The sequence below is a fragment of the Trichechus manatus genome, unplaced genomic scaffold (assembly GCF_000243295.1).
Source record: "Trichechus manatus latirostris isolate Lorelei unplaced genomic scaffold, TriManLat1.0 scaffold00024, whole genome shotgun sequence".
Taxonomy (NCBI): domain Eukaryota; kingdom Metazoa; phylum Chordata; class Mammalia; order Sirenia; family Trichechidae; genus Trichechus; species Trichechus manatus.
In genome coordinates, this window is record NW_004443960.1 from 14,263,315 (window position 1) to 14,289,838 (window position 26,524).

General features: G+C 43.9%; 1 protein-coding gene across 1 annotated transcript in view; it reads left to right on the forward strand.

Annotated features, from left to right (window-relative positions):
- The window catches only part of BMERB1 (bMERB domain containing 1), a 122,554-nt gene that overhangs the window by 51,450 nt on the left and 44,580 nt on the right, over positions 1 to 26,524 (forward strand). Inside the window, exon 2 of the mRNA XM_004373277.2 lies at positions 21,552 to 21,675. Coding sequence (XP_004373334.1) covers positions 21,552 to 21,675 — 124 coding nt within the window. The remainder of the gene's footprint in view (positions 1 to 21,551; positions 21,676 to 26,524) is intronic.

A 26,524-nucleotide genomic window follows, 5' to 3' on the forward strand; every position in this document is an offset into this window, starting at 1 on the left:
AAAGATTACAGCCTATTGACACATCGTGGGGATCACAACTAATGTCGCGGGACAATTTGTGTATAAACTATTGAATGAGAAATTAATTTGCTGTGTAAACCTTCACCTAAAGCACAGCTTAAAAAAAAAACAATTATAGCCTAGGAAACCCTATGGGCAGTTCTACCCTGTCCTACAGGGTCGCTATGAGTTGGAATCAACTCAACAGTAACAAGTTTTTTTTTTTTTTTTTTTTTTTGGCCTAGTTAGTGCACAGCTAAGGAAATAATTAGAAATCTAGCTAATTTATTTAAGAGGCCCATGCTGATGATTCAGAGAATATGAAAACTAGTAGATTGTTTTGCCCTTAATTGGACTACATTTAAGGATTCTTTTGGTAGTAGATAACTGAAAGCGACTCAGTTTGGCCAAAGGGGAATATTGTTTAGGATTCTGGGCGTCTCACAAAACCGAGGGGATTCCAAAAGGAACTAGAGCACGTTGTAAACCAAGGAGGTCCCCTCTACCACCTCCATATCACGACGTTTTTCTCTCCAGGTCTCCTTCATTCTCTGTTTTTCAGAACTTATGGAAAACAGCTATCAGGTGTATATTTTAAGATAGCAGTTAGATTGAGGCTGGAATCCCAATCTCAATATCAGATTCTCAGGGAAGGAGCCTGTTGTTCCAGCTTGGGTCCGATGTCCATGCCTGGTAAAATCATATGTGGAGAGGGGTGTGGCAGTTATATTGTATGAACCTGACCGTGTGGATGGCTCAGAGAAAATACATTACACAGAATAGGTGGCATTATATGAAGCAAAAAAATTACAGTCATGTGTCGCGTAACATTTGTTCTTTGGGCAATGTCTGACCACATATACGTCCATGGTCCCATAAGGTTATGACAGAGTTCAGAAATCCCGATCAGAGAACAGGACACAGTGGGCGTAACCAGACATAGCGAATGCAACAGCTCCCTGCACAGAACATGTGTGTCTCATGTCTCATGTATGCAAAGTGATTGCACAGCCAGGTGTCTAATGGTACAGTGCACATATAACCTATAATATATATGTCTTGATAGTCATAGTAAACGCCTATGTTACTGGCTTATGTATGTACTGTACTGTACTTTCTTTTTTTTTTTATGTGAACTTTCCCTACTTACAAATAAAAAGTTTACCGTATAACAGTGAATGCTTTGACTTATAGGCAGCAGCATCCAATCTTGTATCACAGGTCTCTTGAGTGTTGTAGCTTTATCTCTCTGTTTAATTTTCTTTTGAAAATATTACTGTGAAGTGCATCATGGCTCCCAAAAAAACCAGTGCTAGTGATAGCAACAGCAAGAGGCAAAGGAGAAGGATCAATTTGGAAGTGAAACAAAATGTTATTAAACAACACTAAGGTGGAAAACCAGTGAATGCTATTGCTCACAATATAGGAATATTCACACAACATCTGAATCACGTAACGTCCTATTTCACAGAATGTATTGTGGATATTAAGTGACGCATGACTGTATCTGTTGTACTGTGCTACTAATTAAATTCCAAACCACAGTGAAAGCTTGTCTCCCCACTTCTTTTAAATAAAGCTGAGATGGTCCACCCTGTAGCATAGCCCAATTTCTGGGGCCAGATTCTTGGGATTTGAATCCTGGCCCTAGTATTTGCTGGCTGTGTGACATTAGGCAAATTACTTAACCTCATTGTGCCTTAGTTTTCTCATCTACAAAGTGAGTATAGTAATAGTACCTACCTCATAAGGTTGTTGGAAACATTAAATATGTAAACATAAGAAGAATGCTTAGAACTTTGCCTGGTACGTAGTAAAAGACTTCGTATATAATAGCTATTATTTGTGTGAAGTCCCTGGGTGGTACAAATGGTTAGCATGTTCATCTGCTAACCAAAAGGATGGTGGTTTGAATCTGCCAGGAGGCACTTTGGAAGAAAGGCCTGGTGATCTATTTCTCAAAGGTCAGAACCACTGAAAACCCTATGGAGCACAGTTCTTCTCTGAAATACATAGGGTCGCCACAAGTTGGAATCAACTCAAAGGCGATTGGTTTTGGTTTTTTATTATTATTATTGTTACTGCAAAGTTTGTTTTCATTATGGCTTAGATATTTCTCAGAAAATACAAAAAATAGAAGACCATTGAAAAAGAAGTTTTGTGATTAAGGGAATATAGGACTAAATAACCATTACTTGAATGGAATATATCATTGCTGTTGCCAGTGGGATTATTATTTGATATCTAGATGGTACTTTCCATTTATAACCTTAAAAGCTTAAATAGGAGTTTCTCCCAAACAGCTTTACATGAACGATTAGTAATTTGACTCATTTTACCTGGCAAGGAAAACTAACAGTTTTATTAAGTTTGCCAGCAGGATAAATTTGGAACGTAAAGCCTTTAATACTCTGGTTTATAAATGGCAAGTTACAGAATCTCTTTTTCCTGGATGTCTTTAAAAATGGAATAGAGTCACAGGATCCTTTAGACAGGGTTCTGCAAATCTCTGCTTAAATGGCGGGATAGTAAGTGTTTTTGTCTCTGTCCCAGCTACTCAACTCTGTCATAATGCAAAAGCAGCCATAGTAAACAAACGGGCATTGCTGTGTTCCAATTAAGTTTTATTTGTAGACACTGAAATTAGAAATTATGTAATTTTCATATGTTGTGATCTATTACATTTTTTTAAATTTTCTTCAGTCATTTAAAAATGTAAAAACCATTCTTAGCTCATCAAAAATTCCCAAACCCGTTTCCATCAAGTCAATTCTGACTTACAGAGACCCCATGTGACAGTGTAGAACTGTGCCATAGGGTTTCCAAGACTGTGATCTTTATGGAAGCAGACTGCCACATCTTTCTCCCGCAGAGAGGCTGGTAGGTTCGAACCGCCGATCTTTTGGTTAGCAGCCGAGTGCTCAACCACTGTGCCACCAGGCTGTACCAAAAAGCAGGTGGTAGGCTGGACTTGGCCCTTGGGCTGTGTGGTTGGTGGACCATGCTGTAGGGGTTGGTTGTATTGACATTCTGACTGAGGCAAGGGAGAGACAAAATGATGGCCCACAGCTCCTATGACCCCAGAGGCGTTTCATCCCTTCCTGCTCCTTGGGTACTCATTTCTCTGAGAAGACGTGGAAAATCTGTATCACTCTCTTTGTTGTATACAACAGAAAACTCAACCTAAACTGCTAAAGTAAAAAGGGAAAGCATGGGTTTATATTACATTTGGTCTGGGGCTTCAAAGTACCTCACCTGTTTCTCATCTCTTGGCTTCTCTCCCCTTCATGACAGCTTTGTTCTCAGGATCCAGCAGGTTCAAGTCCAGCAGGAAGGAGGGAGGGTTTCTCTTTGGCCAAGAGTTCACACAAAAGTTCTTGGCCTGACTACCTGTGGTTTGTTTCAGGCCCCAGGCTCATCCCAGAACCAGCCCCCGTGGCCAGGGAAAAGGAACTCAGTGACTGGCTTAGGTTGCAGCTGGGTGAGGTCAGCCCCACCAATCCCTGTGATCTGGGAGTGGGGTACGTTGGTTCCCCTAAAACAATAGGGGTTCTATTACCAAAGACCCATCTGTCTGTTTGTCATACTGTGGTGGCTTGCATGTTGCTGTGATGCTGGAAGCTATGCCACCAGTATTTCAAATACCATCAGTGTCACCTATGGTAGACAGATTTCAGTAGAGCTTCCAGACTAAGACAGATTAGGAAGAAAGGGCTGGTGATCTACTTCTGAAAGTTAGCCAGTGAAAACCCTATGGATCACAACAGAATGTTGTCTGATACAGTGCTAGAAGATGAGCCTCTGGGTTCGGAGAAAAAAACAAACCCGTTGGTGTTGAATCGATTCCGATTCGTAGCAACCCTATAGGACAGAGTAGAACTGCCCCATAGGATTTCCAAGGAGCGGCTGGTGGATTTGAATTGCTGACCTTTTGGTTAGCAGTTGAGCTCTTAACCATTGCCCCACAGGGCTCCAGGTTGGGGGAAAAAAAAAAATCAAACCCATTGCTGTCGAGTTGATTCCGACTCATGGCGACTCTATAGCAACTCTGTAGAAATACGAAGTGGCTGCAGCAGTGGGCTAGAGCACAGCACGATCATGAAGATGGCGCAAGACTGGGCAACGTTTTGTTCTCTTGTACATGGGGTTGCCATGAGTCAGAGCCGACAAGACAGCAGCTAATACCAACAACAAAATTACCAAAGAAAGGTGAATGGATGCTGGGAGGCAAAATCAACAAATGTCCACTCTACATTGGGACATCACAGTGTGACATTTACAATCTAAATACCTGAACAGAATGCACTGGGGAGCTGCCAGCAGCAGGAAATTGCCTTTTACACCTTCTCAGAGGAATTGCTTGTCTTCCCTTTGGCAAAATTCTCCCCTCTCCCCTCTCCTCTCTCCCCTCTCAGACTTTCAGAGCTTACCAAACCCAGAGCTACCAAGAGGTTTATTTTTAGTTTTTTTGTGTAGTCGTGTGGCCCTGACCCACATGGTTTAGGGAAGCCATGACTTGAGTAGATAACAGCCTGAGTCAGCCACTAACCCCTCTCAGTACAGAGAAACAAAATGGAACTTTCTAGCTGGGCTCTAAATGGACGTTTTCTGACTTGGAGCCTCCATGATTCATACCGTAGTTTTCCAGGCTTGGGGTACTGCTGACAGTTTGCCCTTCTTCTCCCATGCATAGAGCTATTATTTCAATGTCTAGCTTCTAATTATTTATTCTTTACTGTCTTCCCCACTAGGTTGGAAGCCTCATTTCTATATGCCCAGCCCCTAGAATGTTGCCTGCCCTAGAATGTGCTGAATAAGCAAATAACCCTCAAATGACATATGAGGCCATGCCATTTGCCCAAGGTTCCGCAGAAGAAGGACCAACCAACTGAGGGGACAGAGCCCCGAGTGTTGTAAAGGGGTGCTGGAGAGAATAAAAATCGGTGCCTATGAAAATGTTCATAGTTTGCATCTCTGTGGCATTTCTGGGAGGCTGACCCTCACCACACCTCCAGTTCTAGCTGGGATGGTTCTGGGGTTTTGTTCCACTGACATGTAATCCTCTTTGTCTTTGAATGTGGAAATATATGTATTTTTCTAATTATAAAAATAACACCATACTCTGCCCTCAAGGAGGTGGAACATAATGCCCCACCTCTTCAATTTTCTTTTTTTGTTCAATTTTTTCTCTCATTTTCTTTTAATTGTACTTTAGATGAAGGTTTACAGAACAAACTAGCTTCTCATTAAACAATTGGTACACATATCGTTTTGTGACACTGGTTACCAACCCCACAACAAGTCGACACTCTCCCCTTCTCGACCTTGGGTTCCCTGTTACCAGCTTTCCTATCCCCTCCTGCCTTCTCGTCCTTGCCCCTGGGCTGTTGTGCCCCTTTAGTCTCATTTTGTTTTATGGGCCTGTCTAATCTTTGGCTGAAGGGTGAACTTCAGGAGTGACTTCATTACTGAGCTGAAAGGGCATCTGGGGGCCATACTCCCTGGGTTCTCCCCACCTCTTAATGTGAGCTGTGCATAGTGACTTCCTTCCAGAGAGCACAGTATAGAAAGCCCCAAGCCTGTTGCCACGGAGTCGATTCCAACTCATAGCAACCCTGTAGTATGCAACCCAAAACCCAAACCCCTTGCCGTCCAGTCTATTCCAACTCATAGCGACCCTATAGGACAGAATAGAACTGCCCCATGGGATTTCCAAGGAGCAGGTGGTGGATTCCAGCTGCCAACCTTTTGGTGAGCAGCCTAGCTCTTAAATGCTGCACCACCAGGGCTCCTATAATATGGAAAGGGGCTGGGGGAAGAATAACTCTACCGTGGAGAAACCTGAAAACACTGCCTCAGCCAGGTGATCCAGATCAACATTAACAATGAGAAGTCATCTTGAGAGCCTTTACCCTTGATATGGAGGTTTAAGAATGGTACTTTACCTCTGTGGTCCTCGTCCCCAAAACCTACAACTCCTAGTCTAATCATGAGGAAAAACATCAGACAAACCCAGCTGAGGGACATTCTACAAAATACTGGCCAGTACTCCTCAAGACTGTCAAGGGCATTAAAAACAAGTAAAGTCTGTGAAACTGTCACCTTCAAGAGGAGCCTTAGGAGACAGAATGTCTGTCTTCGTTTCCTAGTGCTGCTGCAACAGAGATATCACAAGTGGGTGGCTTTAAAAAACAGAAATTTATTTTCTCTAAAAGTCCAATTCAAGGTTTCAGCTGTGTAGATTCCTTCCTCCTTGGTAGCCCTGGGTGTTCCTTGGTTACTCAATTTGTAGATGATCCTCACATGGTGTCTGTCTTCCCCTATTTGTGTCTGCACACATCTCTCTGTGTCTATGCTGCTCTTTATATAACTCAGAAGTGATTAGGTTTAGGATCCACCCTATGCTGGTATCACCTCAATGGATTGATTACATTATATTAGATTGCATTACGAAAGGTGATTACGTTGCATTAGATTAGATCACATCCACAGGTATAGGGGTTAGAATTCCAACACACATTTTTGGGGGACACAATTCAGTCCATAACAATGACTAAATGTAATGTGGTATCCTGGGTAGGTGGAAAACAGCATTAGGTAAAAAAATGAAGGAAATCTAAATAAAATATAGACTTTAGTTAATAATAGTAAAAATCCTTGTTATTTTATTTACACTTCTGATGGCTTGTGTCTTTGAGATTGATCTTCCTGTTTAGGGCCTTCTCTTACTTCTCGTGATGGACTCTCAGTCCAGCATCCCCATTTCCATGTTTTGCTTCCCTCCCTCTTCTGCCATGATCTGACTCTCCTTCAGCTGCCCAGCTTGCAGCCTGTGTGACTAAACATTGACCCATCCACCCCTGTCTGCACACAGCCAATGCACAGGCTCCCCTGGCTGGTTTTCCCTGACCCTCAAGCAGCCCAAGCAGTCCCAAACCACCCATTCAGATGAAGATTTATCCCATGCTATTCCGGAGCCAGGGTCCCAAGCTGGCACAAATGATTTGCACTGGAACCCACCTAGTGGTGCCTCGGAAGAAAGACCTGGCGATCTGCTTCCATAAAGATTGCAGCCAAGAAAACCCTATGGAGCAGTTCTACTCTGTAACACATGGGGCCACCATGAGTCAGAATCGAGTCGATGGCAGTAGGTTTGTTTTTTTCTTTTATTCCCCAACCTTGAACTTTCCGAATGAAAATAACATTCCCCTGGCAGTGTATCTCCTTAGTCAACTTACCAGCCTATGTGAGAAATTAAGTGAGACGCATGACTTCCAGGCTGAGCAATTTTTAAAAACTGAACTATTACTTTAGACATCCCCAGTTTATTTTCCTGTAGATTTCAATAATTTTAGCCCCACCAAGCGTGGTTTTAAGCCACACCATCTGGTTCTCTTCCCATACTTGTGTGACCTGGGCCCTTTGCTTACTTCTGAATTGCTTTATAAATTGAAAGTGTTAGGGAGTCTTAGTAAAGATGTATGAATCACAGCTCAGGATAAATTTATAATTGTCTGTATTCACGAATTCGTTGTGGGATTGCAGGGCATGAGGATATTTCAAGAATGGACCTTGAATAATAGGCTGAACCTGCAGAAGTGTCAAAAAACATTAGTTGTTTATGGAATTTTAATTGGACAATTATCTTATTGTTATTACATGGTTATCAATTTCCATAGTTTTAATTTGATAGCTCTTTGAATTAGAATGCTTTATTCTCTTATATGAGAGTCTCAAAGGGCCTGAGAAACAAACCAATCTGAGCCCTTCAGCTTGGGGCTGGGAGAAATATAACGGAGTGGTTTAGTGACTCACTGAAGGTCACTTAGAAGTGTTGGGGAGAGGACACTGAGTAATGTAAAATGACATTACAGATGGTTAAATAACCTGCCAGAAGAACTCATGTGTCATCTCCTTCAAAGGCCACCCTGGAGTTAACACATGAATTATTAAGATGAAAACCTTTCTGGAAGTGCTGCTTGGGAACTGTGATCCCAGTCTGGGGCGAAGTCTCGTGAGCATCCTCCATGGCGAGCGATCTTTGCCTTGGAGAGGAGATTTGATTTTTGGGGCCACCAAACGTCATTCCGAGCTGAGTTGTGCCAATAAAGTAGGTGATTATATCAAGCGAATATTAAAAAAGGGAATACAACCATATTAAACTGCTCTTCTTGAATGGCTCATGAACTGATTTGAAAGTAATTATCCAAGAAGAGTTTATTAATACCTCTGCTTATTATGGAAAGGATTTAATAGTCTTATAAGAGTCCAGTAGGAAAAGTTTTAAAAGGCTTGAGGAAGATTGGTATTATTAGAAGCATAGAGCCTTCGAAGGTGATTCCTTGAAGGATAATATTCTACAATACTTGTATAAAAAATAATTTTTTTGCATTACCTTAGTATCACTCCTCACTTCCCACCTGCCTCTACTCTGCCCAGGTCTAATGTTGGTTTTGGGGATGATGCGAGCAGGGCCCATGACTTTTACTGCTTCTCAGCCTTCTTCAGAAGGCACAGAATGGTTGGTATAACAGGCGGTTTCCTAGGGAAGGGAGCTCCACAGAGGGCGGTTAAGTTGGGGCAGGGGCTTCCGGGAGCTGACCTCCTTTGTCCTTCCCCACCCCCAACTCCAGCTTTGGGGGAGGTCTGAGTTGGCTGCTTTCTCTTCTGATGGTGAGGATGATGATAGTGATTGTGATCACTGACACTCACCCTGGTGTTATACTAGGCTCTGTGTTGAGAGCCTTACACACAATCTCTCATTCAACTCTCACCTCCATCCATGAAGAGTAGCTGTTATCATCCCCACTTTACAGATGACGAAGGCTGAGGGTGGTGAGGTTACATAACCCATTTACCAGCTACACAGCTGGTTATGATTGAATGAATAAGTACTGCAAGCTAAGTGCTGTTAGACTCATGCTACAAGTGAGGAAGCGGAGGCCTGGAGAATTTAAATAACTTGTCCAGGGTCACACACCCAGTAAGGGGCAGAGCTGACACTTGAACGTGAGTGCAGGCTGTCAGCCAAGCCTAGCATGGTCATGTGCCTATGGCTGCTGGCACTGAGCTGGGGTGTGGCGGATGTTGGGTGCCCAGTGAGCAGGAGGGAAGTCTCCCTGCTTGGTCGCCCACCTCTTTCTCTCAAAGGAGGCCCACATTTTCTACCCTTAAGGATGATATGCGTCCTCCTGGGCCCTCCGCTATAGGATTATTTAGCACTCAGCTGCTCACCAAAAGGTTGGCGGTTTGAACCCACCAGCTGCTCCATGGAGAAAGACGTGGCAGTCTGCTTCCGTCAAGATTATGGGCTTGGACTGGACTGTGGGACATAAAGTGATAACTCGTGAAGAGTGTGCCTCTTAGCTCAAGTAGATACAAGAGACTAAATGGGCAGCTTCTGTGCAGACGTGAGATGGGAAGGCAGAGAGGGTTCGGAGCTGGTTGAATGGACATGGGGAATCAGGGGTGGAAAGGAGGAGTGTGTTGTCACAGTATGGGGAGAGCAATTAGGGTCACATAACAATGTATGTATAAATTTTTGTACGGGAGACTAACTTGAAATGTAAACTTTATTTAAACTACAAAAATTAAAAATAAAAAAGATTACAGGCTTGGAAACCCTGTGAGGCAGTTCTACTACTCTGTCCTATAGGGTTGCTGGGAGTTGGAATTCACCCCACGGCAAGGGGTTTGGTTTGGGTTTATCATGTAGACAGGCAGTCCCTGGGTGGCGCACACAGTGAAGCACTCAACTACTAACTGAAAGGTTGGCAGTTCAAACCCAACCCAGAGACGCCTCAGAAGAAAGTCCTGGCAGTCTGCTTCTGAAAGATCACAGCCATTGAAAATGCTATGGAACTCATTTCTGCTCTGAAACACATGGGGTCACCATAAGTCAGAATCAAGTTGATGGCAACTAGTTTTGTCATAGACTGTGGCAGGCAGAACAATGTCCTCGCCAAAGATGTCCATGCCCTAACCTCTGAAAGCCGTGTATATGTAATCTTACATGGTAAAAGGGAGTTCAAGTTGCAGTTGGAGTTAAGGATATGGACCTTGAGAAGAAGAGATTATCCTGGATTATCTGGGTGGGTCCAATCTAATCACATGAGTCCTTCAAATCGGAGAGATGTGAGGATGGAAGAAGGGTCAGAGAGATGAGCTGTGAAAATGACTTCCTCCACTCTTACTGGCTTTGAAGATGGAGGAAGAGGACATGAACCAAGGAATGCAGGCAGCTTCTAGAAGCTGGAAAAGGCAAGGAAATGGATCATCCACTGGAGCTTCCAGAAAGAAATGCAATCCTGCTGACACCTTGATTTTAGCCCATTGAGACCAGTATCAGACTTCTGACCTCCAGAACTGTAAGATAATAAATTTGTGTTGTTGTAAGCCACTACATTTGTTGTGGTCATTTGTTATGGCATTAATAGGAGACTAATACACAGACTAATTGTTTTTTTTTTCCCCCATCTTTACCTTGCTTGCCTTTTTCTTGACAGTTGCCACTATTTGTTTCACCTGGGGAGGCAGTTTGAGTACAAAGTCAACATGAACATTGATTATCTGCAGAGAGGACAGCCCCCACCCAGGTGGCTTCATGTCCCCCCTGAGCCACGTCATAATTAGCTATCATTCTTGACTGGCACTTGAGCAGAGCAGTTATCCACATGGCGTTCACTCTCCTGCATACTCTCTTTCTGTTCTTCCCGTTCTTCACTGCACCTCCCTCTCCAAACCAGGCCTTCTCAAACTTTAATGATGAATGATGATGTTGTTGTTAGGTGCCATCGAGTCTGTTCTAACTTGTAGCAACTCTATGTATAACAGAATAAAACACTGCCCAGTCTTGTGCCATCCCCACAATCATTGATATATTTGAGCCCATGTTGTAGCTACTGTGTCAATCCATCTCGTCGAGGGTCTTCCTCTTTTTTGATGACCCTCTCCTTTACCAGGTATGATGTCCTTCTCCAGTGACTGGTCCCTCCTAATATGTCCAAAGTACATGAGATGAAATAGATACCATTTATTGAGCACATTGAGCTGAGTGCTCTACGTGGACCTCATAACTTCATCTTCATATCAACCCTTTGAGGTAGATACTGTCATTATCCTCAATGTATCCCAGACAAGAAAACTGAGGCAGAGAGATTCGTTAAAAATCACCTGGGGAACTTATTAAAAGTACAGATTGCTGGGTCCCCTCCTAAGAGATTCTGATTCAGTAAGTCCAGGAGAAGCCTGGGGAGATGGATTTTTTTTAAATAATTTATTTTATTTTTGTTGTTGTTGAGAATATACACAGCAGAACATACAATTCAACGATTTCTACATGCAAAATTCAGTGACACTGAACACATTCTTCAAGTTGTGCAACCATTCTCACCCTCCTTTTCCGAATTGTTCTTCCCCTATTAATATAAACTCACTGCCCCCTAAGTTTCCTATCTAATCACTGGAATTGCTCTTGACAGTTTGATCCCATATAGATAGATCTTAAAAGAGCACAATGCTCAAGGCAGACATTTGTTACTAGTTAAGCTAAACTATTATTTGGTTTTAAGAAGACTTTAAGGGATATTTTTGGTTTAAGGCTTAAAGTTTAAACATTATCTCAGGGTAGTAGTTTCAGAGGTTCATCCAGCCTCCATGGCTCCAGAAAGTCTGGATTCCATGATAATTTGAAATTCTGTTCTATATTTTCCCCCTTTTGATCAGGATTCTGCTATAGAATCTTTGATCAAAACATTCAGTAATGGTAGGTGGTCACCATCCAGTTCTTCTGGTCTCATGGCAAAGGAGACCGTTGTTCATAGAGGCATTTAGCCACACATTTCATTAGAGAGATGGATTTTTAACTGTATGTAGGTAAGTCTAACATCTGTGCTCCCAGAGTACTGCTGAGAAACACTGGGTCTAGAGCAGTGGTTCTCAATTAGGCGTGATTTTGTTCCCTAGTGGACATTTGGCATTGTCTGAAGCATTTTGGGTTGTCACAACTTGTAGGGGGTGCTCCTGGCATTTAGTGGGTAGAGACCAGTGATGCTGCTGAACATTCTACAGTGCACAAGACAAACTCTCGTAGTAAAGAATGATCCAGCTCCAGATGTCAGTAGTGCTAAGGTTGAGAGATCTTGGTCTGAACAAAGTCTCAGGCTGCTGAGCAGAGCTGAGATAAAGTTCTTGTTTTAGCTTTAGTTCCTAAGCTTTCCAAATAAGCTTTCCAATGTTCTCACATCCTACTTTCACACAAGGAAACCTGGAGTTTGTTTCTTTAGCAAAAGGAACTGTTGTCTCCAGGCTTGGGTACTCCCAGGATTGCTCCCCATACTGGCTCTTTAAGTCTCTCCTCTGCACCTCAGTCTCACCTCCTCAACCTCATCTTCATTTCCTGTTTCTCTGAAAAAGTCAAGGGCATCAAATTGTCTACTCTGCCCTCCTTGTCCTTCACCTCTTAATCAGGCCCGGGACATCTGGGAGGGCACCCAGAAATTCCTACGATTCCCCAATTCTGCATTCCCATGTAGCTCATTAGGATGGGGCCACAGTTTCTCTCAGAGTCCTTCTGGGATGGGCATCCAGGGGTTCCTCCCCTCTCTGGGCTCCTTCCTTCTCCCTCACCTTTTCCTGCTCTCCCACCCACCCAACCCCAGGTTCCAGATCCATCCTGGAGGGGTGGTGCCAATTTTTGAGGTCTTGAACATTTCCTCCAAAAGGGCCCTGAGGAGCCCTTGCAAGTGAGAGTGCCTGAAGCTCAAGGTCATTCGCTTCACAGCAAATCTGGTGAATCGTCTTCTGGCCCATGCCCATCCCCACTGGTGAGTCCCTAGGCCAGGGCTTCTCAGACTAGCTGTGCTGAAAGACCAGTTGCTTTTATTTCCTATCCATTGCAGACCAGTAAGGAGCCCTTATGGTGCAGTGGTTAAGCACTTAGCTAACCTACTAGCCGCTCTATGGGAGAAAGAGTGGCAGCCTACTTCCATAAAGATTACAGCCTTGGAAACCCTGTGGGGCAGTTCTACTCTGTCCTGTAGGGTCACTATGAGTCGGAATAGACCTGATGGCAATGGATTTGGTTTGATTTTGCAGATGTAAAATACAATCAAGATAAATTATTAGAAAACTGAAATTTAAAAATATATCAAATACAAGCCCGAACTTTTTATCATTAGATTCAACAAACAATAAACTATTGTCTATAAAGCAAATTGCTATAAAACCTTCTACATGCTTAATCCAGTAACAAACAGGACGACACTGTGAGAAGCACCACACTCTTCATCTCCTGTTTCCAGCTGTTCAGACACCCTTCAAGTTCAGCACAAGTCACAGTGACTTAAATCAGAGAATTTTTTTTTCTCACATTAAAAATATCCAGGGCTGCATGTCACTACATGGATAAACCTTGAAAACATCATGCTGAGAGAAATTAGTATGTCATCAAAGGACAAAGATTGTATGCTCTCACTCATGTGAAATAAGCAAATACATAGAAACGAAAGATTATTAGTGGTTACCAGAGGCAGGAGAGAGGGAGAAAATGGAGCATCTTTGCTTAGGGGACACTGAGTTTATGTTAATAGTGGTGGAATGATTTGGAAAAGGATAGCCAGAATGGTTGCATAACTTGAAGAATGTGATCAATGTCCCTGATTGTATATGTAGAAATTGTTAAATTTTTTTGTGTATATTTTCACTACAATTAAAAAAAAAAAAAAAAATCCAGGGCTGGTATGGGGCTTCACAGGCGTCAAGGACTCAGGCTCCTTCTGTCTTTCTCCGTGACCGTCTTTGCCCACCACCCCATTGTCCTAAATGGCTGTTAGAGCTCTAGCCATGGGTCTGAGGTCTGGACTGTAGGGCAGAGGAAGAAAAGAAAGCAGTGTATGCTGGCAAATGTTTAATAATTGTTAAAAATGCGCTGATGTGTGGTGTTTGCTGATTTTCATGGCATAAATACTCCCACCTTTGCTTATTTCAAGTTACCTACATGGCACCACTAAATGGGGTTGGGAAGAGATGCCCAGGAATTATATAATATTTCCACGATACAGATACAATAGATGTAACTAACCTCAAGAGCATGGTTGATAGTAAAAGGTAGTAACATAACTAAGTAGTGATGAGTTTTCTGTATTTACTGCCTTTTTCTTAATATAATGTGCTTAATTTTAAGTTTATATCATTTAACTTTTAGTAGTCATTGTGTTTAACAACTGGCTTGCAAATTCCTGAAAAGGTAGTAGTCAGCTCTTCTTGAACTCACAGAAGCTGGCTCCAGAACACCGCTGGAGGAAAGACAAAGGACTTTCCCAGAAGACCCGTCCAATGACTTCCTCTTACATCTTATTGGCCACGCCTGTCTGCAAGGGAGGCTGGGAAATATGATTATTTGGCAGGGGCTATTGCTCAGGATTCTGTTACTAAAGAAGGGGACATTGGGTATTGGGTAGGCAACTAGCAGTCTTCGCCACACTAGACCTTCCCTTTATCCCTACTGTCTGAGTCTCCTAGTGCTGCTGTAAAAGAAATACCACAAGTGGGTGGTTTTAAAGAAAAGAAATTTACTTTCTCATAGTTCAGGAAGCTAGAAGTCTGAATTCAGGGCACTGGCTCTAAGGGAAGGCTCGCTGTCTGCCCATTCTGGGAGGAGATTCTTGTCTCTTTCAGCGTCTGTAGCCCCAGCTTCTTCGGTTCCTTGGCGATCTTCACATGGCATCTGTCTTCCCCCAGTTGTGCTTGTTTGTCTACTCATCTGTGCTGCTCCTTATAACTCAGAAGTGATTAGGTTTAGGACATACCTACACTGATACGGCCTCATTCACATAACAAAGAAACCCCTATTCCCAAATGGGATTACATCCACAGGTATTAGGAGGTTAGAAATTCCAACATGTATTTTGGGGGACACATTTTCATCTATAACACCTATCTCCAACCACTTTCTTTTTTTGGTGGGAATGCAAGTCGGATATTGAGTAGTGAGGAGATCCTGACTCAAATTTCCATTCAGCTCCTTCTACAACTGGCTACTGTTTACTGAGTGCTTGCTGTGTCCTGGGTACCGCCTGTCCCTGTGCCTTCCAGTATGGTAGCCGCTAGCCCCATGTGACTTTTGAGCACTTGAAATGTGGCTAGTCCAAGTAAGATATGCTGTAAGTGTAAAATACACACTGGATTTCAAAGACTTGATACAAAAAAAAAAAGAATATAAAAATCTTAATAATTTAAAAATATTGATTATATGCTGAAATGATAATATTTTGGATATATTGGGTTAAACAAAACATTTTACTAAAATTATCTTTTTCCCATTTCCTCAAACTTTTTCAAAATGTAGTTGCTGGAAACTTTATACATGTGGCTCAGATTTTGAATCGAACAGCACTAACCTATACGTGTTTCTTTCATTACTCCCAATTTACCAATAAGAAAACTGAGGTTTACAGAGAAGTCATTTGCAAGGCCAGTAATTAGAAAGAAGCAGATCCAGGGTTTAAGCCCAAGTTGGCTTGATCCAGCACCTGGTTCTTACCCCCACTGTTGATTGCACCTTCTCCCTAATTACTTTTGTGACCTTGGGCAAGTCAGATGTGGCTGAGAAAACAGAAACTCGGAGATACTAAAGAATTTGCTCAAAGTGACTTAGCAAGTGATTACCAAAGCCAGGGTTTGGAGGCAAGGCAGTTTCCGCAGCTGCAGAATCTTCCTTGTGGGGTGACTGTGAGGATAAAGGGACAGTATATATAGGAAGGCACTGCGCAGTGCAGGTATGACAGCTCTCAGGACTCTGGGCATCCTCCTTCACAAGCTTGGCCCGGGGAATGGAGCAGCCAGGAGCCTCTGAATTGAAAGCAGTTACTTCTTCTTGGGAAACGATGACTCATTAACAGCAACTGGCTGTTTCCCATTACATTCACGTTATCGCAAGAAGACAAGATGCTCAGTACATCTCCTAGGATGTTCAGGGACTGAAATGAGTTTCTTTCCTACGTGAGTGACTGATGATAATAAATGGCTGGGGTACCACTAGGAGCCTTTGAAATGTGTCAGGATATCTGCTCCCCAGTAATGGAGCTCAGATGTATTCCCCGGTATTTAAGACTCTGGAGCCCTGGTGTCGTAGTGGTTAAGCGCTGGGGTGCTAACTGAAAGGTCAGTGGTTTGAACCTACCAGTCGATCCACCGGGAGAAAGATGTGGCAGTCTGCTTCTGTAAAGATTACAGCCTTGGAAACCCTATGGGGCAGTTCTGTTCTGTCCTATAGGGTCACTCTGAGTTGGAATTGACTTGACAAAACCCAACAACGACAACATTTAGTACTCTGTGTTGGGTCAATTCCAGGAAGAACTTTCTGTGGCTACTTAGGGTGGCAAGCTAAGGTCAGGCATGGACAGCTACAGTCCGACCTAGAGGGACAGAAGGGTGGCCTCAGTGACCACAAGTCTCTCATTGTCTAAATCCAATGATTCTGATTTTTGTGTCTTCCACAACTTTAGTCTGGCTGCTTCCAGAGAAAGGAAATGTGAATGGTAATAATAATGATACTGACCATTGTCATGCCTGGGCACTGTGCCAAGCACTTGACATATGTTAGTACCTTACTTCACCTCTATAGCAGCAACTTTATGTGGTAGGAGTTATTATCTCCATTTTACAGAAGACGAAAAGAGGCTTGGGGAGATGAAGTAAGTTGCCTCGGTCACTCAATTAGTGGTAGAGCCAGATTTAAACTGGAGTCTGTCCAAATTTACCCTCAAGGGTAAGCTGCTGGTGAACAATGACTACAGAATAGTGTTTCCAAAACTTCAATTCATTTCATAGACATGAATGTCCTGTCTATACTATCATTTAATATAAACTAAACAATAAACTAAATGATAGTATAGACGGCCATCTACTGTCTATACTGTCATTTACTCAATATTTCTTCACATAGACCGTTATGCCCAAAAAAGCTTCTTTCTAAAAAAATTTTTATATCACATCCATAAGTGAAAAGTTGCTATCACTTGGCGTAATTCGAAAGTAGCCATAAAAATAAATCTGATGAAAATAAAGCAATGTTTTGAAATTCTGGCTAAACACTGTAGCCTGACCACGTATCAGACTGAAGCCTAATTTCTCTTTGTTAGCAAGGGGGATTAGCGAGTACTAGAGAGGCCCTGGGAGTCCCAGGTGGTGCAAATGGTAAATGTGCTGGGCTGCTAACTGAAAGCTGGCAGGTTCAAGTCCACCCAGAGTCACCTTTAAAGAAAGGCCTGGCAGTGTACTTCCAAAAAAAAAATAGCCATTGAAAAACCCTACGGAGCCCAGTTCTACTATGACACACATGGGTTGCCCTGAGTCAGAGTCTACTCAACGGCAACTGGTTAGTCCATATTTAAATCAGAAGTTTCTAGGAGACTGCCAGCCCCCATCTACCATCACCTCTACCATCCCTGTCGCTGGAGAGCCTTAAATTTTCAAGATACAGGCAGCGCCGCATTATGATATGTACAACCCTTACTTACGAACCAACCCCTGTAAAGCCTGTTCTATTAAAAATTTGAGGTATATACAGTGGTTCATATTAACAAACGGTGCTACTTTGTGACACATCAAAACATTATGATTATTACTTTATTATTATGTTAAAGATGTTTCAGTGTATCTGGAAGTGTTTCTTTACTGTTTTTTATGCATAGAAAGGTACACCATATGCCATATACTAAGACAAACATTGGACTAACGTTAGGTAACAACGGCACCTAACTGTTCTGACTTACGTACAAATTTGACTTAAAGACAGACTTGGGAACTGGCAAATGGACACGGGGAACCTGGAGTGGAAAGGGGGAGTGTGCTGTTACATTGAGGGGATTACACCTAATGTCACAAAACAATATGTGTATAAATTTTTGAATGAGAAATTGACTTGAGCTGTAAACTTTTCACCTAAAGCACAGTAACCACCCCCTCGCCCCCAAAATAAAGGTATATATAAATTACCTTTAGCAATTTAGGTAAAAAGAAAAAGATTTGGGAACGGAGCTTGTTCGTAATCCGAGGAATGCCTGTAAATGATTAAACCTGCTGGCATGTCCCGGTCATGCCCCCGGCACTCAGCTGTTATACGCCGTTGCTGCGGCTTGCAAGGCATGCATCTTCCCAGGGTAGCATTTGGGCATAGGAAGATGGATTTAGCGGCCTCTTCCCCCAGAAGTGACTCAGCTCCTGGAAGCTAAGTGACAGCAATGGCAGAGGGAGCCCTGAGGACTGCTGTGTCTTAATGCTTTGTCATCTGCACACAGCAACCGAGCTCTGGCTAGAAAGCTGTGGCGGACCCTCATAGCCCATCTTCTTCTCTGCCCGGCCGGGACCCTTCCATTGTCTCCTTCCACCATTTGTCCCTTTCGCGGAAAGAGTCATCAGCACCTGTGGGCGGCTTGCCTTCTAGCTGGAAAATGTTGTTGAAAAGGTTTCCCTCACACTAGTTCTTTCACACAAGTTCAGACCCAGCAGAAACTGATCATTTACATCCGTGCCACCATTTCCCAAAGAGTGGTCGGAAGACCTCTTGCGTGAGGATCCCTGGACACAAACCCCCAATCCAGGCCTATAGAATCCAAGCTCCCCAGGTATTCACCATGCCCACAAAAGTTTGAGAACACCTACTCTGTGTACCTAATATAATACAATATACTCAATTCTCTCTATCGTTAGGAAGGTGGTGGCATTTCTTAAATGAGAAGGTAGTTCCTAAATGAATATGATTGATTACAACAAAGGCTTTGGAGCGGGACAGATCTGTTTTAAATCTCAACCCCACCACTTACTTCTTTTCCTGAGCCTCAATTTCTTCACCTGTAAAATGGGGATAAGAGTACTTACCACCCAGGACCATGATTACCTTATTTAAGGTAATGCATAGATGCTGGTATGTGATAAATGCCCAATAAATGTTAGCTGTTATTGTTACTAAAGGAGCCCTGGTGGCACAGTGGTTAAGCACTCAGCTGCTAACCAGAAGGTCAGCGGTTCGAACCCACCAGCCGCTCCACAGGAGAAAGATGTGGCAGTCTGCTTCTGTAAAGATTTACAGCCTTGGAAACCCTATAGAGCAGTTCTACTCTGTCCTACAGGGTAGCTATGAGTTGGAATTGACTCGACAGCAGCAGGATTTTTTTTTTTTTAATTATCATTACTGGGTAAAGTTCAATTTCTTAACCTTTATACTGGGGAAATTATGGTATCTACCATCTAAATACTTTAGGGCAGAGGTTGACAAACTTTTCCTGTAAAGGGCCAGACAGTAAATATTTGAGGCTCGGTAGGCCAGACATTCTCTGTCCCAGCTGTTCAACTCTGTGTTGTAGCGTGAAAACAGCCAAACACACAGAAATGAACGGACATGGCTGTGTTCCAGTAAAATTGTGTTTACAAAAACAAGCGTGGATTTGGCTCACGGGCCGTAGTTTACCAACTCCTGGCGTAGGGTGCTGTGAAGATTAAATGAGATAAGGCTTCTGCTGAGCCTGACACATTCTAACTGTTTTGCGTCTGACCTGAGGTCTAGACTATGTGCCTCTCTCCAGGGGATGGGAAGCATCCATGAGCAAGACCTTTCAACAGACACATCATCTGCATTGCTGCCCCAATGAAAGCTGAATGTTCATCTCAACACCGGGAGCCTGGCAGTACCCCGCCTCCATCCTCCCCTGAGGACGGAGATGAAATGCCAGCTCATGGGGTGTTATGAATTCTCTTCATCCCATGCCATGCCCTGGAGTGTGTTGCTATTTTCAGCATCTGTCCCATGGAAATCAGGTTGTCCATCTAAACCATGATGTGAAAAATGAGGATACTTATATCCGCAGGGTGGTTAACTGCTCACTTTTGCATCCACAAAAGCATTTGATCCAGCGGCACTGCGGAAGAAACAGGCCTGGCGATCTGCTTTCGTAAAGATTATAGCCAAGAAAACCCTATGGAGCAGTTCTAGTGGGTAACACATGGGGTCTCCTAAGTCACAAATCAACAACAAAAACAAAACCAGCAACACAATGACAAGGATAATCATAACTGTGTAGTGGGCATGACACTGCTTGGTTAATTCAGTCCTGGCAACAGCCCTGGGTGGTGGGCTCTCTTATTATCCTCATATTCCAGAGGATGAAACTGAGATACAGAAAGGTTAATTCACAGGCGGATTAACCAGTAAGCACAGTACACACAGGCTTACGGTAAGCAAACTACGCACGGGCTTAACTGTGGTGAAACCCACGTGAAATTGTGCACTACAGATTAGTAAATAAGCACAGGCAAGCCCATGCATACCTTGCTTATTGGGTAATCCATCCCTGGGTTAACTAACTCTCCAAGGCTACACTAGCAAGGGGCAGAGCTGGAATTTAACCCAGGTCATCTGATGCTAGAACACCTCCTGCATAAGTTTCCTGGGGCTGCCATAACAAATGGCCACCAACCAGGTGGCTTAAAACAACAGAAATTTGTTCTCTCACAGATCTGGAGGCTAAAAGTTCGAAATCAAGGTGTCAGCAGGGTTGGTTCCTTCTAGAGGCTCTGTGGAAAAATCCTTCCACGCCTCTCTCCTAGCTTCTGGTGCTTCCAGGAATCCTGGGCTTCCCTTGGCTTGTAGGTGCATCACTCCAGTCTCTGCCTCCGTCTTCACTTGGTGTGATTCCCTGCATATGTCTTTGTGTCTGAATCATCCTGTCTCCTCTCTGATGAAGACACCGGTCATTGGATTTATGGAAAGACTGGAAGAATGCACACCAAAATGCTACTAGTGGTTTTCTCTGGGCAATGGGATCGTGGATAACTTTATTTTCACTCTTTTTTCCCTACCTGCATTATCTCAATTTTCTACAACAAACTTTTTATTACTTTTTATGACTACTGCTTAGTATTAAACCCAAAAAACCAAACCCGTCGCCATCGAGTTGATTCCGACTCATAGCGACCCTATGAGGACATAGTAGAACTGCCCCATAGGGTTTCCAAGGAGGGGCTGGTGGATTTGAACTGCCGACCTTTTGGTTAGCAGCCTGAACTCTTAACCACTGCGCCACCAGGGCTCCATTACTTAGTGTTACTATAAGATGATTATTAGTCTTCCCATAAAATAATTATCATAAGCATTTTTTCTGCCTGTAGTTGGAATTGGTCTTGGAGGACGGGACAGGGCACAGTGGCCATGGTCAAGGGGAGCAGAAGGTCAGAAGCGGGGACCAGGCAGAGACTGACAACCTTATGCCTTAAATGGGTTTTTGTGAGCTTGTCTGAGCTTCTACTTGCCATCATAACAGGGTTTCCACACAAAACATGTTTTCTGATTTCCAAAGGGGCCACTCACAAATACATATTACGAGCACAAGCTGGGGTCTGTGGGCCCTTGGGGCTCGTGATGGTCATTGGAACAAGGCTGTTCTCTAGAAGGATGAATATTCCAATGTCCCATGGGGTTTCTTGACAGCTCCGAGCCACCTGGCCTTGCTGCAGCCGTGTGGTCTTGACCCCTGCGTTTCGTGTCTCCCGCACAGATCAACTGGATATCATCTCCATGGCTGAGACAACCATGATGCCGGAGGAGATTGAACTTGAGATGGCGAAAATCCAGCGTCTCCGGGAAGTCTTGGTCCGAAGGGAGTCGGAGCTCAGGTTCATGTGAGTGAGGTGCTTTGGGGAAGTGGCAGCAAAAAGGAAGGCGTGTGGAGGAGGGTGGACACCAGGGAACCTAACATTCATTGATCACCTACTGTGTGCCAGGCCGTGGGATAAAGGCATTGTGTACATCTTGTTTTCTCATTTGATTCTCACAACCACCTAGAGAAGTGGGTACCGTGACCTTCAGTTTTAAACAGGATACTGAAGCTGGGATTGAGTTTAGGCCATTCTGACTCTGTGTTACCCGTAGGAGAAGCGGGAGGGGGACAGAGAGAATGCTGAGGTCGCTAAGACCACACTCTCTGGGTTCACATAGGTCTGGGATCCAAAAAGCTGGGTGACCTTGGGCAGATGACTTAGCCTCTCTGAGCTTCGGTTCTCTCATTTATAAAATGGGTAAAACAGTAGTGCCTATATCATGGGGTCATTAACACCCTCAGTCACATGGCTTGAAAGTCCATTGACCACAAAGCACAGCATTCTGAGGATTACAGATAAATCTTTCAAGAGAAACTGCAGTTCTTGAAATTGGGCCCTGCAGATAAACAGCAAGTTTAAAAACGAAGCAAAAACAGAGGCTTAACAGGCAACCAGGAAGCCGCCCAGCTGCTAACTGAAAGGTTGGTGGTTGGAACCCACCCAGCAGTTTCATGGGAAAAAGACCTGGCAATCTGCTTCTGTAAAGATTACAGCCAAGAAAACCCTATGGGACAGTTCTACTCTGTCATATGGGGTCCCTATGAGTCGGGGTTGACCTGCCGGCACCCAACAACAGCAAAGGGCAACATGGTGGTTAAGCTTCTTCACTACCTGTCAGCTCACAACCCAGTGTCCACTGGAAGCAGCAGCAGTAGCACGCCTCCCAGGCACCTGCTAAGCACCGCTCACCCATTCTTTCACTGATTTCTCAACACTGTGAGGCCAGTGATGTGACTGTCCCGTTTTGCAGATGACGAGAATGAGTCTCAGAGAAGTTTAACAACCTGCCCAAGGCCTCCCAACTAGTAAATAGGGAGTTAGGATTCAGACCCAGATCTTCCTGCCCTCAAAACTCATTTTCTTTTTAAATTGTGGTGAAAATATACACAGCAAAACATACGCCATCTCAGTAATTTCTACATGTGTAATTGACATTGATTATATTCTTCCTGTTGTGCAACCATTATTGCTGTCCTTTCCCAAATCATTCTACCTCCATTAATGTAAATTCAATGCCCCGTAAGCAAGAGCTCCCCCTTTCCCCCTCCCTCCCACCCCTTGTAACCATTAATAATCTTTGGTTTCTATATATTTGCTTATTTCACATAACTGACTTATTTCACTCAGCAAAATGTTTTCAAGGTTTATCCATGTAGTGGCGTGCATCAGAACTTCAATATTTCATTGTATGTGTATACCACCTTTTGTTTAGTCATTCATCTGGACATGTTGGTTGTTAAAACCCATATTTTTACTATTACATACCACCTTCTCTCTCACCCCCTAAAATGGGCTATGATTAACAGCTCCTGTTTATCATGCTTTTCACGTGTGCCAGACCCTATGCTAAATGTTTTGTGTCAGTGGTCCCTTTTCATTCTCGCAGGAGTCCTCAGGGAACGTTCTAGAATATCCCTGCTTTACAGATAAGAAACATCCTCTCTTTGTCTGGGAATAAGCTAAACTAATGTATGTATGTTCAGAAACAATCCCTCACCCCCTTTGTTTAAAAAGGAAGGAAGACAGAGAACATCGGCTCTGCTCTAAGGTGCTAAGGAGACCCTTCAGCCTGTCAGATGCTCTAGAGGAGCCAGACGTTCCTTTTGCTGCTAAGAGAAAGGAAAATGGCTGTAACTCTGCATTTACTGACTTTTGCATTGCCTGTGTGTGTGTGCATGTGCACATGAGTGAGCATCATCCTTGGCATCTAGCACATGCCTGGCTCATATACCAAAAAAACCCATTGCCATCAAGTCAATTCCGACTCATAGCAACCCTATCGGCAGAGTAGAACTGCCCAATAGGGTTTCCAAGGCTATGATGTTTACAGAAGCAGACGGCCATATCTTTCTCCCATGGAGCGGCTGGTGGGTTTGAACCGCCAATCTTTTGTTTAGCAGCTGAGCAGTCAACCACTGAACCACCGGACCTTCTTGCCTGGCGCATAAACTTGATATTGTTGAGGCGATTCCAACTCATAGCTACCCTGTAGGACAGAGTAAAACTGCCCCATAGGGTTTCCAAGGCCGAAATCTTTACTGAAACTGACTGCCACACATCTTTCTTCCATGGAGCCGCTGGTGGGTTCCAACTGCCGACCTTTCAGTTACGAGCTAAGTGCTTAACCACTGTGCAACCAGGCCTCCACCTGGCACATAGTTAAGTGCTTAATAATAATAATAACAAAAAAAACAGTTGCCGTCAAGTTGATTCCAATTCATGGCGACGCCACGTATGTCAGAGTAGAACTGTACTCTGTAGGGTTTTCAGTAGCTGATTTTTTGGAAGTAGATTGCCAGGACTTTCTTCTGAGGTGCCTCTGGGTAGACTCAAACCTCCAACCTTTTGGTTAGTAGCTAAGCACGTTAATCATTTGCACGGCCCAGCGACTCCAGTAATAAAAATTAGCTAACTTTTATTAAGGTCTAGCTCTGGGCCAGATACTGTACTAAGTGCTGGACTCATGATCTCATTGAATTTTTCCCCGAAACCCAATCAGCCCGACCACTTGTGTACAGATGTCAGTGGTAGAAACAGATTGATGGAAAGACCAGATTCAGCAGCCACTTGAATAAATCACATAAAGTTCCCTTATCTAAAGGATACAGAAGGATGTCAGTGCACTCAGGATATAGAATGGGAGCTCAGTGACATTCTCCAGAGGAGTGGCCAGCTTCCAGGCCCCCAGAAGTCTCACCAGCAGGGTGCAGATAGTCAGGGATGACAATGAGGACTCCCCCCAGGCCCAGCCTTGTACCAGACGTAGCCTTGCCTGGATACACACTGGGAATGGCCTCATCTGGCCAGGTGCACCACCTCATCAATCTCAGAGATACACAATGGACTCAAGGCTTGCCAGGGTGGAGAACACAGCTCACTCAGACCTGGACAGACTCCTCATCCATCATTCTCAGCCTCCCAGGCTAACAGGCTGTGGGCGGAGTGCGTTCTTGAATTCAGTTTCCCAGCTGTCTCTCAGAGCCATGCCCTTACATAGCTGTAGGGCTTATCCTGTGGGTGGGACCTATTCTTATCTCCATTTTGAGAAAGGGAGAATTGGAGGTCAAGAAATTTGCTCAAGGTTGTATTAGCTAATAAGTGGCCAAGCCAGAATGCAGTCTGACTCCAGAGTATGTATTAAATGAGTGAATGAATGAGGGAAGGAAGGAAGGAAGGGAGGGAGGGAGGGAGAGAGGAAAAGAAGAAGGAAGGAAGGGAGGAAGGAAAAGAGGAAGGAAAGAAAGAAGAAAAGGAAGGGAGGGAGGGAGAGAGGGAGGAAAGGAAAGGGGAAGGAATGAAGGAGGAATATATCTACCAAGATAATTCCTCAAAGTGTGTAAGCCCCATGAGAGCAGGGACCTTATCTATCTTGCTCACTGCTGTATCTTTCTGACATTTTGAACAGTGCCTGGCACTTATTGAAGTCAATTGGTAATTGTTGAATGTGGACAACAACCCCCCTTCATACACATGGTGTATAGTATAGAGCTAAGAGGGAGACAGAATTTCAGACCATGCTAAGCATTTGCAGGCTTGGGTGAGGAAGCTCCAAGTGCCAGCATGTGACAGCCCTTGGCTGAGATAGTCCCCATGACCTTAGCTGCAGTAACCAGGATGGAGATTAGTTTTGTCACATCTGCTCTGGAGTAATCAAGTTAATACCTGTCAGCTTGCTTGGAGACCCTGTGAGTCAGACAATATTTCACAGTTGAGGGTGTTCTCTCTCTTTCATGGTCTTCTGCTGTGTTGACAATTTAAAGAATGGGTCCAATGGCTGCTGCATCCCCCCGACTCCAACACCCCCAACGTTTAGAGTGATTCTTCAGTGAGTTTCCCTTTTATCATCTGCTCTGTCTTGCCCCTTCCCCTGGATTCCACAGGAGCTACTGATACTCCTTCTCCTCTTGCCAGGACGGTGAGCAAGCAGAAGAGTGAGATTTACACATTCCCAGGAAACTAGCATGAACTCGTGGGAAGGGGGCTCGGGAGTGTGCATCCTGGCTCCCCTCCACTTGGTCTGTGACTGTGGGCGTATAAACACCAGGGGACATAAGAGCCACTGCTTACTGAGTGCACTGATGTGGCATGCGCTGTGCTAAGTGCTTTGCATGCATTCACTTATTTTCACTTACTCAATCCTCCCCAAAACCCTAATGAGGTGAGTGCTATTCCATCTATTTTATGGATAAAGTGGAGTAACTTGTCCAAGGTCACCAGCTAGTATGAGGCAGAACCAGGATTTGAACCCAAGATGTCTGCCCAGAGGTGGAGCTCTTAACCCTAAGCGATCCTATTATCTTCATTCCTAATGCAAGGACCCCTTTCCTCTTTGCTCAGCAATTCTAGAATGCAAAGGCAAACTCCTGGCTGGTCTTGTCTTGTTTTAGCCATCACTTCAACTTGAGTGTGCTGGGAAATGAAAGGGTTCTACTGAGAGATTTTGGACTTTTCCGTGTCCTTTCTCTGAAGATAATTCCCACAGGCCAAAGTGGTGGGCTCTAATCTAAACAGTCAGGGCTTGCAAAGTCAACCTGCCTGGGAACTTGCTGTAGAGCCAGATGGTGGTGAGAATTCTCAAGAGTCGTAGCAGGGAACATTTATTGAATCCTTACTGTGGGCCCCCACCACCTGTCTGTCCATGTGTCATGCT